Raw genomic sequence first — 14539 nt, forward strand, 5'->3', positions numbered from 1 at the left:
ATCATTTAACTCATCTAGGTAGATAAGATAGTATCTATAGACCTTAAATACTCTAAATGTTTGTCAGATAAACTGACATGCGCTGTCCTATAGAAAAAAGTTGGTTGGCTGGACATTCACAACCATTTTAAACTTTCTTATAGAATGCAAAGAAACAGGTATTTCCATTATTAAATAAATAAGCCTGAAGTTAATCTCTTTTCTGCAACTTCCCTCCTCTAATTTAACCACTCAATGTATAGGTAAAGCTCAGAACAACAAATAAACACCGCCAGGGGAATTTCACCATAAGTTATACTTATTTAAAATTTACAGAAAAAGAAAAAAGAAAACGAAAATCTACTACCCCACATATTCCTCCTGTCCTTCCCCCATCTAATGACCTGTTTCTCACCTAACAACTCTGGACCACATGGCCAAGGCAGCACTTACTTGGTGTTCACAGTGTAAAGCTGTCTTAAGAGAGGACTGTCAAAAAAGATTCTCCTTTTGGATTATTTTGGTTTAGATTAGAACAACCCTAAAATTCTACAATCTGGAAATAGTCTGTTTTAAGATGTATAATTAAGCAGAACATAATTCTAGTATCTTAATGAAATCATTAATTACCTGGTCATTTTGTTGAACGAATAAGTGAATCTTGCAGTCATCATCGCCACATGCTAATATTGGTACTGGAAGAATAAAAAAGCTTTACTGTAAATGTTCCATCACATGTTATTACCACCAATGCTGGATTCTTTATTGGGTAAAGAATCCAGGCTTCTATTTTCCACACCCTGAACAAATAAATTGAAAGTCCTCAATAAATGTCAATAAGAATAAAATGAACACTCTAAAATGTTCTATTAAATGGCTCCTTGGCAAAGAATGACTACTAATTAACCGAGAGTCCTTTCCTCCATCATGTGTCATTTATGATAGAATTAGTGGTGAAAAGAGAAACACAAGAAGCAAGTTGGGAGCATTTCATCAAGCCAACCAGAAGATTAATCCAAAAAGTTGTTAGCCCAACTGAGTGAGAAAATATAAGAGCTATGAGCCTAGCATCACAGCTAATGCACAAAAACTTAAGGGTATGTTTGTTACTTGAAGCACCTTACATTTTGTTTGAGATTTCAACAGTAAAACCAAATTCATAAAGCATGTAGAGAATAAAGTAAAAGGGCATTGTAATTATTAAGGGCATGTAATTATTATGCAATTTAAAGTTGCTAAGAGAGTAGATCTTTTTTTTTTTTTCTTTTTTTTTAAGAAGAGTAGATCTTAAAAGTTCTCATCACAAGGAAAAAAAAATTCTGTAACTATGTATGGTCAGGGATGTTAATCACCTACTGTACTGACATACTCATTTCTCAACATATAAAAAGACTGAATCATGTTGTACACTTAAAACTAATATATCACTTATACCTCAATTTGTTAAAAAAAAAAAAAGCACATGGTTAAAATGCTATGAAAGATGAGGCTATAAAAAATTAATTCATTTTACCAAAGGACAGCAAATAAAATGACTTCTTCTAAGTAAATGTAAATATAAGTGTGCTTTTCAAAGATTTTCTCAGTTTAAATCAAGCAAAAAACAAACCCCAGTCACATGACTTCAGTGTGGATGGGAAGAAAACTAAATTCTCTGTTATAAAGCCAGAATGTATGAATTCCTCCTACTGGGAAGCCCTCACACAAAGTGGGAGCATCACATGAAACCGCAGAGTAGCAGTTCCTGCTACAGAGGGCACCAGAGACTGACAGTTACCAGGCCTGCCTTTCTGCGCTAGCTATGTTCTCCAGGCAACTTAGGTGGTAGAGATGGACCGACTCACAGGCCATAAACTTTGTGGAGGATAATCAAAGGTACAGACAGACGGGTTTCAGAGTATAAAGGGAAAGTTTCCTATTGGGAAATTTTAAGTGGTCTCGAGCAAATGGTCATTATGCAAGATGTGAAAAGGCTCTCATCTTCACAGATTCATAGGGTCCATCTTCAGTATTTTTTCTACTTATCCTAGACCTTCACCTTCAGAGAGTTAATTTTCCCAAATAAGACCTATAAATGTTGATATCTGATAGATAACAGTATCAATACCAAGTACATATTAAGTGACTTAAATTTTCAACAGTTATCAAAATTCTTAGCAGCTTCCTTTAATTTTATGTACAAAGATCATTTGAATACTGAAAACCAAAGTAAACTTCTAGTCATAGCATAAGGTACATAGTAGTAGAATCACTGTTTCAGGTGTACACCTGAAACTAAAGTTAACATTTTGTCAACTATACTTTAATTCTTTTAAAAAGTATATTACCCATGTTTCAACTTGTTTCATGAAAACACTTAGATATGAAATTAAGACCCAATGTTTCTTTTAGGTTCTGCTTGTATGGAGATAAAAATATACTGCTGTTTTAATGTGTATTCAGCAGGGTACTCACCATTAGTATTAGGCAAATAAGATAAAGAGAGAGCCAGAGTGAATCCATTTCCAAAGTTCAAGGTCTGAAGGCACATTACTAAGAAATAATAAAAAAAATCATGAACAACTAACTTTGAGCTTATCTACCTGAAAAGGTAGAGTAGCATCAATACAGCCCTGGGTGCAGGATGGGATGAGAGAGGTCAATCCTGGGACCCCAGTGACCATGTCAATTTAAATGATCAACTTTAAAAAAAAATTTTATTTAAATTCAATTAATTAACATATTACTGGTTTCAGAGGTAGAGGTCAGTGATTCATCAGTCTTATAGAATACCCAGCACTCATTACATCACATGCCTTCCTTAATGTTCACCAGTATATGATCAGCTTTTAACAACATTACAGAGAACAAAAGGACTTAAAACACTTGAAAATGGTATGTATGTTCTTCTGTCATTCATTTGACAATTACTACTTCGTTTGGATTATAGTGTCTCTAAACCTACCTTCTGAACCCTTTACAGACCATATTCGAACGGTAGAATCTGAAGCTGCAGAAACTATCAATGTATGTAATTCAACATCTGATGCCCTCCTCTGGTAAAGAGCATGCACTGCATAAACAGGTCCTTCATGGCCTTGAAGATGGATAGCTTTTAAAAGCTGTATCAGAAAGAATGGACAAAAATATGTGATAAAAAAGGAATTAAGAGTTCCATCTTTATTCAACTAAAATCACAGAATTAAAGGTACAGTTAAAATGCCTGACACAGAAATACATTCTTTCAAATTGAAGAGAATGTAAACTTCAGAGATGGTCTGACCACAGTAAGGACACATAGACCTACACAGTCTTTGACACAGCAATTTCCCATCTACTCTGAGGGCAGCCCCAGTGGCCCAGCGGTTTAGCACCACCTTCAGCCCAGGGCGTGATCCGGGAGACCGGGGATCAAGTCCCACGTCAGGTTCCCTGCATGGAGCCTGTTTCTCCCTCTGCCTGTGTCTCTGCCTCTCTGTCTCTCTCTCTGTCCCTCATGAATAAATAAAATCTTAAAAAAAAAAAAAATCTACTCTGAGATGCTACCTACATTAGTGTAACAAATAATAAAAGACAAATGCAGAAAGACATTCATCCACACTCTTTATAATAGTGAAAAATTCCAATCAACTTAAAATTTCTAAAAGGAACTGGTTAAATTACCATAGGCATACACTGTAGCCAATAAAAAAGATAACAGAGAAAGACAATCACAACATTGATATTTTTGAAGACTACAACCAGCTTTGTGGAATGTTCCTTCTTTTGTAGTGTGATATTTCCTAATGATATTATATTCTGGTTATACATTTTGACATCATTACTATCCACTAGCATTACATTAGACAATACATTTATGTCACTCAGTCCCAGTTTTAGTGATGTTAACTTTGGTATTGTAGTAGAGGTAGTGTCTGCCAGGTTTTTTCACTGTGAAGTTAATTTTTTTGGTGATACTATGTGAGATCATACTTTGGAATTGGGTAATCTATTCTCCATCTAACTTTTACCAAGTACTTTTAGCATACACTCATGATACTTGCCTGAATCCGGTACAGCGAGAACATGAAAAAAATCACAAATGGAACTAGGAAATCCCATCTACCTGCCTGCCATGCAAGATTATTCCCTGTGGTATCATTTCTGCTATTTTAGGTATACTTTTTAGAGTTCGAAATGTGTGAGATGTCTTCTGTAATCTGCTGTCTACTGAAATAGAAAAGCCCCTTCAACACCTGCTCAAAAAAAAAAAACACCTGCTCAGTTGTTTTCTGAATTAAGCAAAACTCTGGCACTCAAGATGATGATTAACAGTTATGTATTAGGATCTGTACGTTAACTTAGTATAATCATTGACCTTGGGCTTCTTTAAAAACTCATTTTTAAAAACTCAAGTACAGTATAATCTCTTTTAAAGATTTTTTTTTTTTTACTCATGATAGACATGGGGGGGGCGGGGGCAGAGACACAGGCAAAGGGAGAAGCAGGCTCCATGCCGGGAGCCAGACGCAGGACTCAATCCCGGGACTCCAGGATCGCACCCTGGGTCAAAGGCAGGCACTAAACCACTGAGCCACCCAGGGATCCCCAGTATAATCTCTTTTATGTATAATTATACAGACAAAATAGACACCTAGAATAATGGTCATTAGAATGTTATTAATTCTGTTGAGGTTTCATAATTCCTTTTTTATACTTTTCTATATTTAAACTTTTTTTACATGAGTCTGTATCATTACTCCCTAAAAAATTAAATCTTTTGAAATTACTCAGTTTACATTTTTAAGCAGGATTATATATCTACCATCAGATAATTTGAAAAACAAAAGAAACCTCTCAAGTGCACCAGCTTGTTAATAAACAATACTTAATCGTTGGAGGTGCAAATCTCTCATTATACCAGTTTAGGATTATTTCCTTTTATCAGAAGTCAAAGTGTGTTGAGCACCTGTATACATGGAAATGCGTATGAAAAGGAACCTGTAAGCCTCTTAAGGTTTCCATGTGTGGACCCTTCCCCCTAAATCCTCTTATTTCATTCATCCCCTTTTAGGAGTTTAACCCTCCTGCTGTCCTCCACCCTATCTGGCCTCACATTCTCTTCTGGCTTCTAAGTTTGCTGTCTGCCATGAGATACTTGCTCAAGTACAGTCCTCTCTATTGACAGAAGTATAAGGCAACACTGAGGAAAGAGTTTTGCAAGTGTCACCTCGAAAATCTCAAAAATGAGTGCTCAAATCAATCTTTGGATTCCTCTGCCAAGATCAATCCAAACAGGAGTTAAGTTTGCTACACCCCTCTCTGCTCTTATTTCAAGTCTAGGTGCTTTCAATATCGCCACCTCCACACCTATCCTCTCCTTCTGAGGACAAGTCTGGATATCTGGCCAGTAATTCAAGTGACAGGTCTACAAGTAAATTCCACATCTTCCTTCCTACTTCCTTATTTTTTCTTTGTAGAAGCACCTTTCTTCCAGGACCTGAAAACAGAATCCCACTATTTTTAATTACTCACTCCCCTGATACCAGCTCCTACCCCTTTGATAACTAGTCAATGTCAAAATCATCTTCCCTTCAAAAACACATCCCACCACTTTCTTCATATTTTTTCCTACTTTAATTTGGCACACTGCTGTCAGATTAGTCTTCTTTGACATTCGTATTCTTCTGCTTAGAAATCATCAATGACTACCAAATGCCTGCTAATAAAGCAAACTCTTAAAGGTGATATTCACATTCCCACACGATCTTCTATTATACTTTACTGCCTACAATGAATTGCCTAGGAACGTTTCCAAAACTATGTCATTCAGAGTTACAAAGAATGCTAAGAGATTAAAAGAAAAAATAAAAAGTTCAGACTTGAAAGAAATTTGGCAAATGCTAGTTAAACGAAGATACATTCGTCCATGTCAGAACTCTACAGGGTTTTCACTATACTCATGGTACACTGGGACTCTCTAAAAAAAAGTATAGGATTTATACTTTAGGTATATATACCAAAAGTATTTCCCAACCTTGATTTGCCAGACTCCTTTTTTCATGTTAACTTCTTGAAAGATGAATAATTCTCTGAATAAACTTTAGAGAAGCCTGTCCTAAAGACATCTTAGGCTTTGGTTAAGACTGGATACTTCTGAGCAGGCGATCTCCTTTATCACCTGAGCTTTGTTATTTATGCCAGTCTTCCTACCAGGACTTCTAGCCACCTGAGCTTTGTTATTTATACCAGTCTTCCTACCAGGACTTCTAGCCCCTTAAATTCCTCCCAAGGAAATTATCCCTACCCAACTCAAAGGCCACTTCTTAAAACTCCACTGCACTGGGATCCCTGGGTGGCTCAACGGTTTGGTGCCTGCCTTTGGCCCTGGGAGTGGTCCTGGAGTCCCGGGATCAAGTCCCGCCATCAGGTTCCCTGCATGGAGCCTGCTTCTCCCTCTGTCTGTGTCTCTGTCTCTCTCTCTCTTTCTCATGAATAAATAAATAAAATCTTTAATAAAGCAAAACAAAACAAAAACAAACCTCTACTGCACTCACAGCATCATGGTTGTGGTACAGCAAGTCAGAGCACATATTCATGGAGCTACCCTTGTACTTTAGCTATTTAAGTTCCTTTTTTCCTTCAAAACCATGTACATGAATTATAAACAGGATTCTATCTCATCTTCATCTTCTGCACGACAGATGTCCAAATGTCTAACATGCTTTTAATCTTTGCTTACAACTAGAAATGACCTAGTGTTCATCAATAGAGATCCATCCATACTCAGCACTGCATATCATAACATTACTCAGAATTATGTAAAGCTATAATCCACATGGTAACATTTTTCCTATGAACATGGGCAGTATTAATTTTTGCTATCACTGAAAACAGAACAGCCCCTGTAAGTGCAGTCTGAAAACCATTCCAAAATGATGGAAATTAACAGAAATGAGTAACAGTCATATGAATACAGGAGAAAATATTAGAGGAAAGATACAGGGCATGTGAAGTATAGAAGATATAGGATCTGGATTACTGATAAAAATGAAGCAACTTCATAAAAGAACACAGTAGCTATAAGGAAAAGAGCTGAAAAATAAAAGCAGATACAAGTCATTTCTTATAACTATAAACATGTCTACTCACCTGATTATTCTCTATTTCCCAGTGAATCACTTGATTATCAGATCCTCCAGAAACTAATTCAGTAGAAGGAGCTAGAAAAAATTATATTTCCATAAATATTTTTTCCCTAGCTATTTTGAAAATTTTCAAAGCTACAGAAAGGATACAAGAAAACTCATACACCCCTTATCTAGACTTACCACTGTTAACATTTTGCCACATTTATGTAACATCTTTATCTATATATATATATATATATATATATATATATATATATATATATATAGACCTCTTTGTTTATGACAAACCATTTAAAAATAAATTGCAGGGATGCCTGGTGGCTCAGTGGTTAAGGGTCTGCCTTCAGCTCAGGGCATGTTCCTGGAGTCCCAGGATCAAGTCTCACATAAGGCTCCCTGCATGAAGCCTGCTTCTCCCTCTGTCTACATCTCTGCCTCTCTCTCTGTGCCTCTAATAAATAAATAAAATATTTTTTTAAATTAAATAAATAAAAATAAATTGCAGATATCAAGACCCCTGACTCTCAAAAACTTTATCATCTATCTTACTAGATTTGGAACACTGCCCTACATTCCTGCAATACAATTATCATATTCAACAGTTTTAACAGTTGATACAGTATCATTAATGTGACATACAGTCCATACTAAAATTGCCCCAAGTGGTTCCAGTACCGTCTTTTATAACTTTTTAAAATTCTGAATCTAGGGAAGCCTGGGTGGCTCAGTAGTTGAGCTTCTGCCTTCAGCACAGGGCATGATCCTGGAGTTGCGAGATCGAGTCCCACATCAGGCTCCTGCAGGGAGCCTGCTTCTCCCTCTGCCTATGTCTCTGCCTCTCTCTCTCTCTCTCTCTCATGAATAAATAAATAAATAAATATTTAAAAATAAAAATAAAATAAAATTCTGAATCTAAGGACCACACAGTATTTAGTTGTCATATCTTCTTAGTCTCCTGCAATTTAGAATAGTTTCCCAGTCCCCCCTTTTTGCAACAATGAGAAGTCCTAGCCAGTTGTTTTGAAGAACGACCCTCAATCTGAATATATCTGATTGTTTCCTCATGTAAGATTCAGTCTAAACACTTTTGGCAGGAATAACATGTAAGACATTATAGTCAGCTGCTGCTACCAAGTAAATGACCTATTTTTGAAATAAGACAAATATTTTAAAGTAGCTATTTTAACCACTTACAACTTCTTGTTGATAACAGAAGGAGTAACAACCAAAAGGGGAAGAAATAATCAAATAGAATTTGGGTTTGTATTTTCCATTGGTTTGTTTCTTCTGGCCTATGTGCTAGATACTTAGGGGAAGCAGTTGGGAGATTGTCTAAAGGATATTGGATTTGTAGTCAGAAGTCCCAGGTTCATGTCCTAATTCTACTGCCAGCCAGCTGTGATTCTGGGCTTTAATCTCTTCATACATCACAGAAATTAAGCCATTTAACTACATGATTTGGGAAATTACTATAAGGTAGAGAAAAGTAATGTGTTAAAAATCAGTTTAAAAATATGAAACGGTGGGGCACCTAGGTAGCTCAGTGGTTGACTGTCTGCCTTTGTCTTAAGTCGTGATCCCAAGGTTCTGGGATTGAGTCTCACATCAGACTGCCTGCAGGGAGCCTGCTTCTCCCTCTGTCTATGTCTGTCTTTCTCGCTGTGTCTTTCATGAATAAATAAAAAAATCCTTAAAAAAAAAAAAAAAGATACGGGGCAGCCCCGGTGGCGCAGCGGTTTAGTGCCGCCTGCAGCCTGGGGTGTTATCCGGAGATTGAGTCCCACGTCAGGCTTCCTATGTGGAGCCTGCTTCTCTCTCTGCCTGTGTCTCTGCCTCTCTCTCTCTCTCTGTGTGTCTCTATGAATAAATAAACAAAATCTTAAAAAAAAAAAAAAAAAAGATACTTTTTTTTTTTTTTTTTTTTTTTTTTTAATTTTAAGTAGGCTCCACAACCAACATGGGACTTGATCTCACAACCCTGAGATCAAGAGTCACATGCTCTACTGGCTGAGCCAGTCAGGCACCCCCGAAAATATAAAATGGTATCATTAAAATTTTATATGTCACTAATACTTGGGTTAGAAAAAAATGTTAATTATTTGGTGATACAGCCTTCATCTTAGAGGAAATCAAATGTAATACTTATAGATTACAGTGAAACACAAGCAGTTCATTTTATGTAACCTCACTTTTAAAGCTTTTATTTTTATTTATTTATTTTATTTATGATAGTCACACACAGAGAGAGAGAGAGAGAGAGGCAGAGACACAGGCAGAGGGAGAAGCAGGCTCCATGCACCGGGAGCCCGACATGGGATTCAATCCCGGGTCTCCAGGATCGCGCCCTGGGCCAAAGGCAGGCGCCAAACCGCTGTGCCACCCAGCGATCCCTCACTTTTAAAGGGAAGATAAAACCAAATTAATATTTTATAATAAATCCCTATACTGAAATTCAAGGAGTCTTTGATGTCATTTGGTGGCAATTAATATAATTACTATTGTGCTTAATATCTGCACCAACAGCCACTCTTTCTACTATTTAATGATTTTTACTGACCTAACGTGACTAATTTTGCATTACCAACTGAAATAAGTAGCTTACTAAAATTTTTTTTTTAATGTCACAAATAAAGTTACAGCAAAGTCTTACTCGTTCAGGAAACTCTACATTTGCACATGGCTCAGAATGCTCTCAATAAATGTTTATGGAAAATAAAATTAATTCAGTCCATAAGAATACCATAGGGGTGTGTGTGTATACATGATGTTTGAAGAAATTCCATAGGATTTCAGAAGCACCATTTTAAAACCAAAATGATAATTAAAAACTCTTTTTTTTTTTAATTTATTTATGATAGTCAGAGAGAGAGAGAGAGAGAGAGAGAGAGGCAGAGACACAGGCAGAGGGAGAAGCAGGCTCCATGCAGGGAGCCCGACGTGGGACTCGATCCCGGGTCTCCAGGATTGTGCCCTGGGCCAAAGGCAGGCGCCAAACCGCTGCGCCACCCAGGGATCCCTAAAAACTCTTTAGTCACAGAATCTTAGAGATAAAAGAGACCTAGAGATAATCTAGTCCAGTAATTCTCAAATTTTCTGTTATCAATATTCCTTTACACCCTTAAAATTTTTTGAGAACCCAAAAAACTTTTGTTTATATGGACTATATGCACCAATATCAACCACATTAGAAATTAAACCAGAAATTTGAAAATTACTTTATTAGTTTATTTAAAAATGATGATGAACTCCATCACGCTAACATAAAAAAACATCTGCAGGGAGTGATGGAGGGAATCTTTATATTTTCCAAAATAAAAAATGGAAAGAGAGGCACTATTTTATATTTCTGCAAATATGTTTAACATCTGATTTTATTAGAATACAACTGGATTTTCAGATCTGCTTCTGTATTAAATCTGTTGCAGGGGGATCCCTGGGTGGCTCAGCAGTTTAGCGCCTGCCTTTGACCCAGGGCGTGATCCTGGAGTCCTGGTATTGAGTCCCGCATCAGGCTCCTGGCATGCAGCCTGCTTCTCCCTCTGCCTGTATCTCTGCCCCTCTCTCTATGTCTATCATGAATAAATAAAATCTTTCAAATAAATAAATAAATAAATAAATCTGTTGCAATATGCCACCATATACTTGAGACAGGATGACAGGATGAGAATGAAAGTTTTGAGTAACTTCTGTTATTCTGAAAATAATTTTGACTTCACAAGTGTTGCAAACCTCTAAGGTCACCTGATCAAGTCTAAGCATTTATTTTTTAGGTATTACTACAATGTAAACTGGGGTAAACAGAGATGCAATGTCCCGCCTAAAAAAGCAATAGCTGGGGGATCCCTGGGTGGCACAGCGGTTTGGCGCCTGCCTTTGGCCCGGGGCACGATCCTGGAGACCCGGGATCGAACCCCATGTCGGGCTCCCTGCATGGAGCCTGCTTCTCCCTCTGCCTGTGTCTCTGCCTCTGTCTCTCTCTCTGTGTGACTATCATGAATAAATAAATAAAATCTTTAAAAAAAAAAAAAAAAAAAGCAATAGCTGGTATGTGGCAGAGATAGATCTCAAGCCAAATCCTCTGAATCCCAGCCTGTACCCCAACACAGGCCCTGTTTACAGGCTTTTAGGTCAAAAACTGTGGGTGATGGAGAGGGTCTCGCCATAGTCAGGGGCTGCCTCACCCTGGGCACTGCTGTGTCATTCATAATTTCTATAAAGTACAGGTCAGATGTTTCCCTGGGCATACCATTTTTCTTCTGCTTTCCAAATGCATATCAGATAAGCTAATGTTAAGACAAGTGATGAAAAGAAAAATTACTAATCATACATTATCAGAAAATAAGATCAGCATTAACAACCAGATTGATACTTACAACCATCTTGTTTACAAATCCACTGTATGCAATTGACTCGAGCAGTGTGACCATTCAGGTTGGTAACAACAATTCTTTTCTTTAGAGAAGAAAACATCAGTAAATTACAATTTATCCCATAGATAAATTAATAAATTAATAAAAGTCAGGTATCAGTGGTTTTGATGCTAATAAAAAGTTCAGGATTACTTCAAACCGAATCACCTTCCGTAATTTATAAACTTTAAATTATAAACTCTCCATTCACTCCAACATGTGCCTGCCTTTTCCACCACTCCACACTCCCCTCTATGTCCTGTGCTCTTAGCACACTGAGCTCCCAGGTCTTCATCTGCTAGCTCCTGTTAAACACCTCCATCCTCTCTACTGGAGAGCTTGTCTACATCCCAGGCTAGACAAGGTAACTCTTCCTTGAGCTCCCACAGGTCTACTTCTACCATGCTTACACCAACCCGAGAGCTGTATTGACCCAAAAAACCCTTCAATAGAGGAATTCATGATTACTGGATTCAAATTCATGGCTCAACTTTGCAGGTATTGGGTCCTTCAGCCCTAATGATATAAAGTTACCTAGCTATAACTAAGGTCCTCAGGTACCAGCTCCTTTCAAGGCCTACAGCCAAGTTCCCAGCAGCCCCTGAGACTTTCATTTCAGCAAAATCCCTCCACACTTGGGCTTTCTTTACTTCTCACACTGCTTAAGTTAACTCTGTGACTACAGTGCCTTCCTCTTTAGACTCCTTTCTCTACTGCCAATAACATTAGCTTTCTATCTGCTTATATGCAACTGAAATTCTCAAGACTGATTAAAAAGTATGCACATGTAAATGTGCAAAAAAACTAGTGTATTTCACACATAAATTACTTGAAATTGTGGAAAAATTCATAGTATTTCACTGTCTCTCTCACCAGATTAAGAATTCCCCGATGGAAAAAAAAAAAAAAAAAAAGAACTCCCTGATGGGCAGGAATAATATGTTACCTCTTTTCTTTGTGTCATCACCACCAGTCCAGGGCTAGCCCATAGAGGGTCCTCAAAAATTTGCTGAATATCACTCCAAAACTTTATTTTTGCATCTGATATGCTCTTATTTCAATAATTAATTAAGTGTCCAAACAGTAAATATCTAACAAAACAAACTACTTTTTAGGCCCAATATACTTTTTGGTAACTTAAAATTCCCTAACATGGCCACAAATACATTAATTGGCTGCAGAACCACAGGCTTCTCCAGCTGAGTCAGCCTTTGATTCGGTAAAGTTTACCCTTGGAGTTCATGCTTTCAGTTGCCAGTAAGAATGCATGACAATAATAGGAAAACAAGCTTGCCAAGTAAGCTCAAGATACAAATGAGGGGATCCCTGTGTGGCTTAGGGGTTTGGTCCCTGCCTTTGGCCAGGGGTGTGATCCTGGAGATCTGGGATAGAGTCCCACATCAGGCTCCCTGCATGGAGCCTGCTTCTCCCTCTGCCTGTGTCTCTGCCTCTCTCTCTCTCTCTCTCTCTCTCTCTCTCTCTCTGTGTCTCTCATAAATAGATAAAATCTTAAAAAAAAAAAAAAAAGATACGGAAAATGAATACAACCATTTCATATACAAATCTGAGTATAAAAAGGTTATGAGAATAATGGGATTTTTAATCAAATTAATAAGCAGTACAAGAAATACAAATAGCTATTTCCAGCATGGCATTTTCATTTCTATCACTTTGAGAGGCAACACTAACTGTATGGTCCAAAATTAGACAATGAGAATGGAATCACAACAACTCTGGGAAGAATGCAAAAACCGTCACTTGAAAAGTTAGGTAAAACAGCAAGAAAAAAAAAAATCAACTGAATGGATGAAGTTCAAGGAATGTGCAAGTCCTGCCTTGTAACTAAAGCTTAGGATTCCTAACCCTTTTGACCTTTACCCCAATGATGCCTTCCTTAAAATGTCTATTCCCGGGCGGGGGGTTGGGGTGACTGGGTGAGCGGACGCTGAGGGGGGCGCAGTGGACGGGATGAGCACTGGGTGTTACGCTATATGTTGGCATATCGAGCTCCAATAAAAAAATATATATATGGGATCCCTCGGTGGCTCAGCGGTTTGGCGCCTGCCTTTGGCCCAGGGCGCGATCCTGGCTGGGGTCCCGGGTTCGAGTCCCGCGTCGGGCTCCCTGCATGGAGCCTGCTTCTCCCTCTGCCTGTGTCTCTGCCCCTGTCTCTCTCTCTCTCTCTCTCTAGGTCTATCACGGATAAATAAATAAGTAAATAAATAAATCTTCAAAAAATATGTATATACACAAATAGTAATAAAAATAAAATAAACATGAAAAAAAAAGTCTATTTCCAAAGCCGAAATGCAAGTGGTATTTCTTTGAAACCCAATACAAGCTTATTAAATAATTCTGAAGGAAACACAGAAATGAGGAAGCACCTGTGACTACGGCTTTCATCCAGACCCAAACTGCAAATCCTTTAAAACTCAAACTGGTCAACACCACGACAGTTCCCAGGGAAGGCTGCAGAGGCGGCTGTGTTTCCGGCGGGGTTACGTGGGGCGCCAGGCCAGGCCCCGGTGGCCCCAGGCTGCCAGGCGAGCCAGCGGCCGAGGAAGTCCCGCGCGCGCAGCCTCCCGCCGCTCGGACCGAGCGAGCGCCCCAGGGCGTCGGGCCTCTTCTCTCACCTGAGGGTCGTACAGCACCACGGAACAGGACGTGCCGAAGGCCAAAAGTCCTCCGGGCCCGGAGCTCCAGCTCAGGGCTCCCCGCACCCGGTTTGGGCAGCAAAACACGTGAGACACCTCCAGCACCGGCGCTCCCATGTCGCCGGCGGGGCCGCGGCCGAGAGCGGGGCGCGCACTTCCGGCCCCGGGGCGGAACTTGTCGCCCGGCCGCCTCTCGCGCGGGTGCCACTCGCACCGCGTTTCCGAGGCGGCCGGGGGCGGGGCGGAGGCGGCCGCGCCCCCCGCCGGGCCCGCCCCCTCGCCCGGCGCCGGTGGGCCTCGCCTCCCGAGCGCGGCTCGCGGCTCCGTGGCGGGCGCTGACCCAGCGCGGGAGCACAGCGTCCGTCCCGGGAATGAGGGCCTCGCTGGA

General features: G+C 39.3%; 1 protein-coding gene across 8 annotated transcripts in view; it reads right to left on the minus strand.

Annotated features, from left to right (window-relative positions):
• Window positions 1–14330, minus strand: part of ELP2 (elongator acetyltransferase complex subunit 2) — a 48369-nt gene extending 34039 nt beyond the window's left edge. For 5 of the 8 annotated variants that reach the window (XR_003128544.3, XM_049112746.1, XM_025429113.3 and 2 more), the window contains exons 1-6: window positions 14131–14330; window positions 11462–11540; window positions 7090–7160; window positions 2924–3080; window positions 2434–2511; window positions 610–674 (exon numbers count right to left, since the gene is read on the minus strand). Coding sequence is in view for 7 of the 8 variants with exons in the window: in XM_049112746.1 (XP_048968703.1) it covers window positions 610–674; window positions 2434–2511; window positions 2924–3080; window positions 7090–7160; window positions 11462–11540; window positions 14131–14268 (588 nt within the window). In the remaining variant the exon portion in view is untranslated. Of the gene's footprint in view, window positions 1–609; window positions 675–2433; window positions 2512–2923; window positions 3081–7089; window positions 7161–11461; window positions 11541–13881; window positions 14036–14130 lie in introns of those variants that run through there. The other 3 variants (XM_025429115.3, XM_025429114.3, XM_035718927.2) reach the window with 2 other exon arrangements.
• Between the last annotated feature and the right edge of the window lie 209 nt (window positions 14331–14539).

Source organism: Canis lupus, chromosome 7, assembly GCF_003254725.2.
Source record: "Canis lupus dingo isolate Sandy chromosome 7, ASM325472v2, whole genome shotgun sequence".
In the NCBI taxonomy this organism is placed as follows: domain Eukaryota; kingdom Metazoa; phylum Chordata; class Mammalia; order Carnivora; family Canidae; genus Canis; species Canis lupus.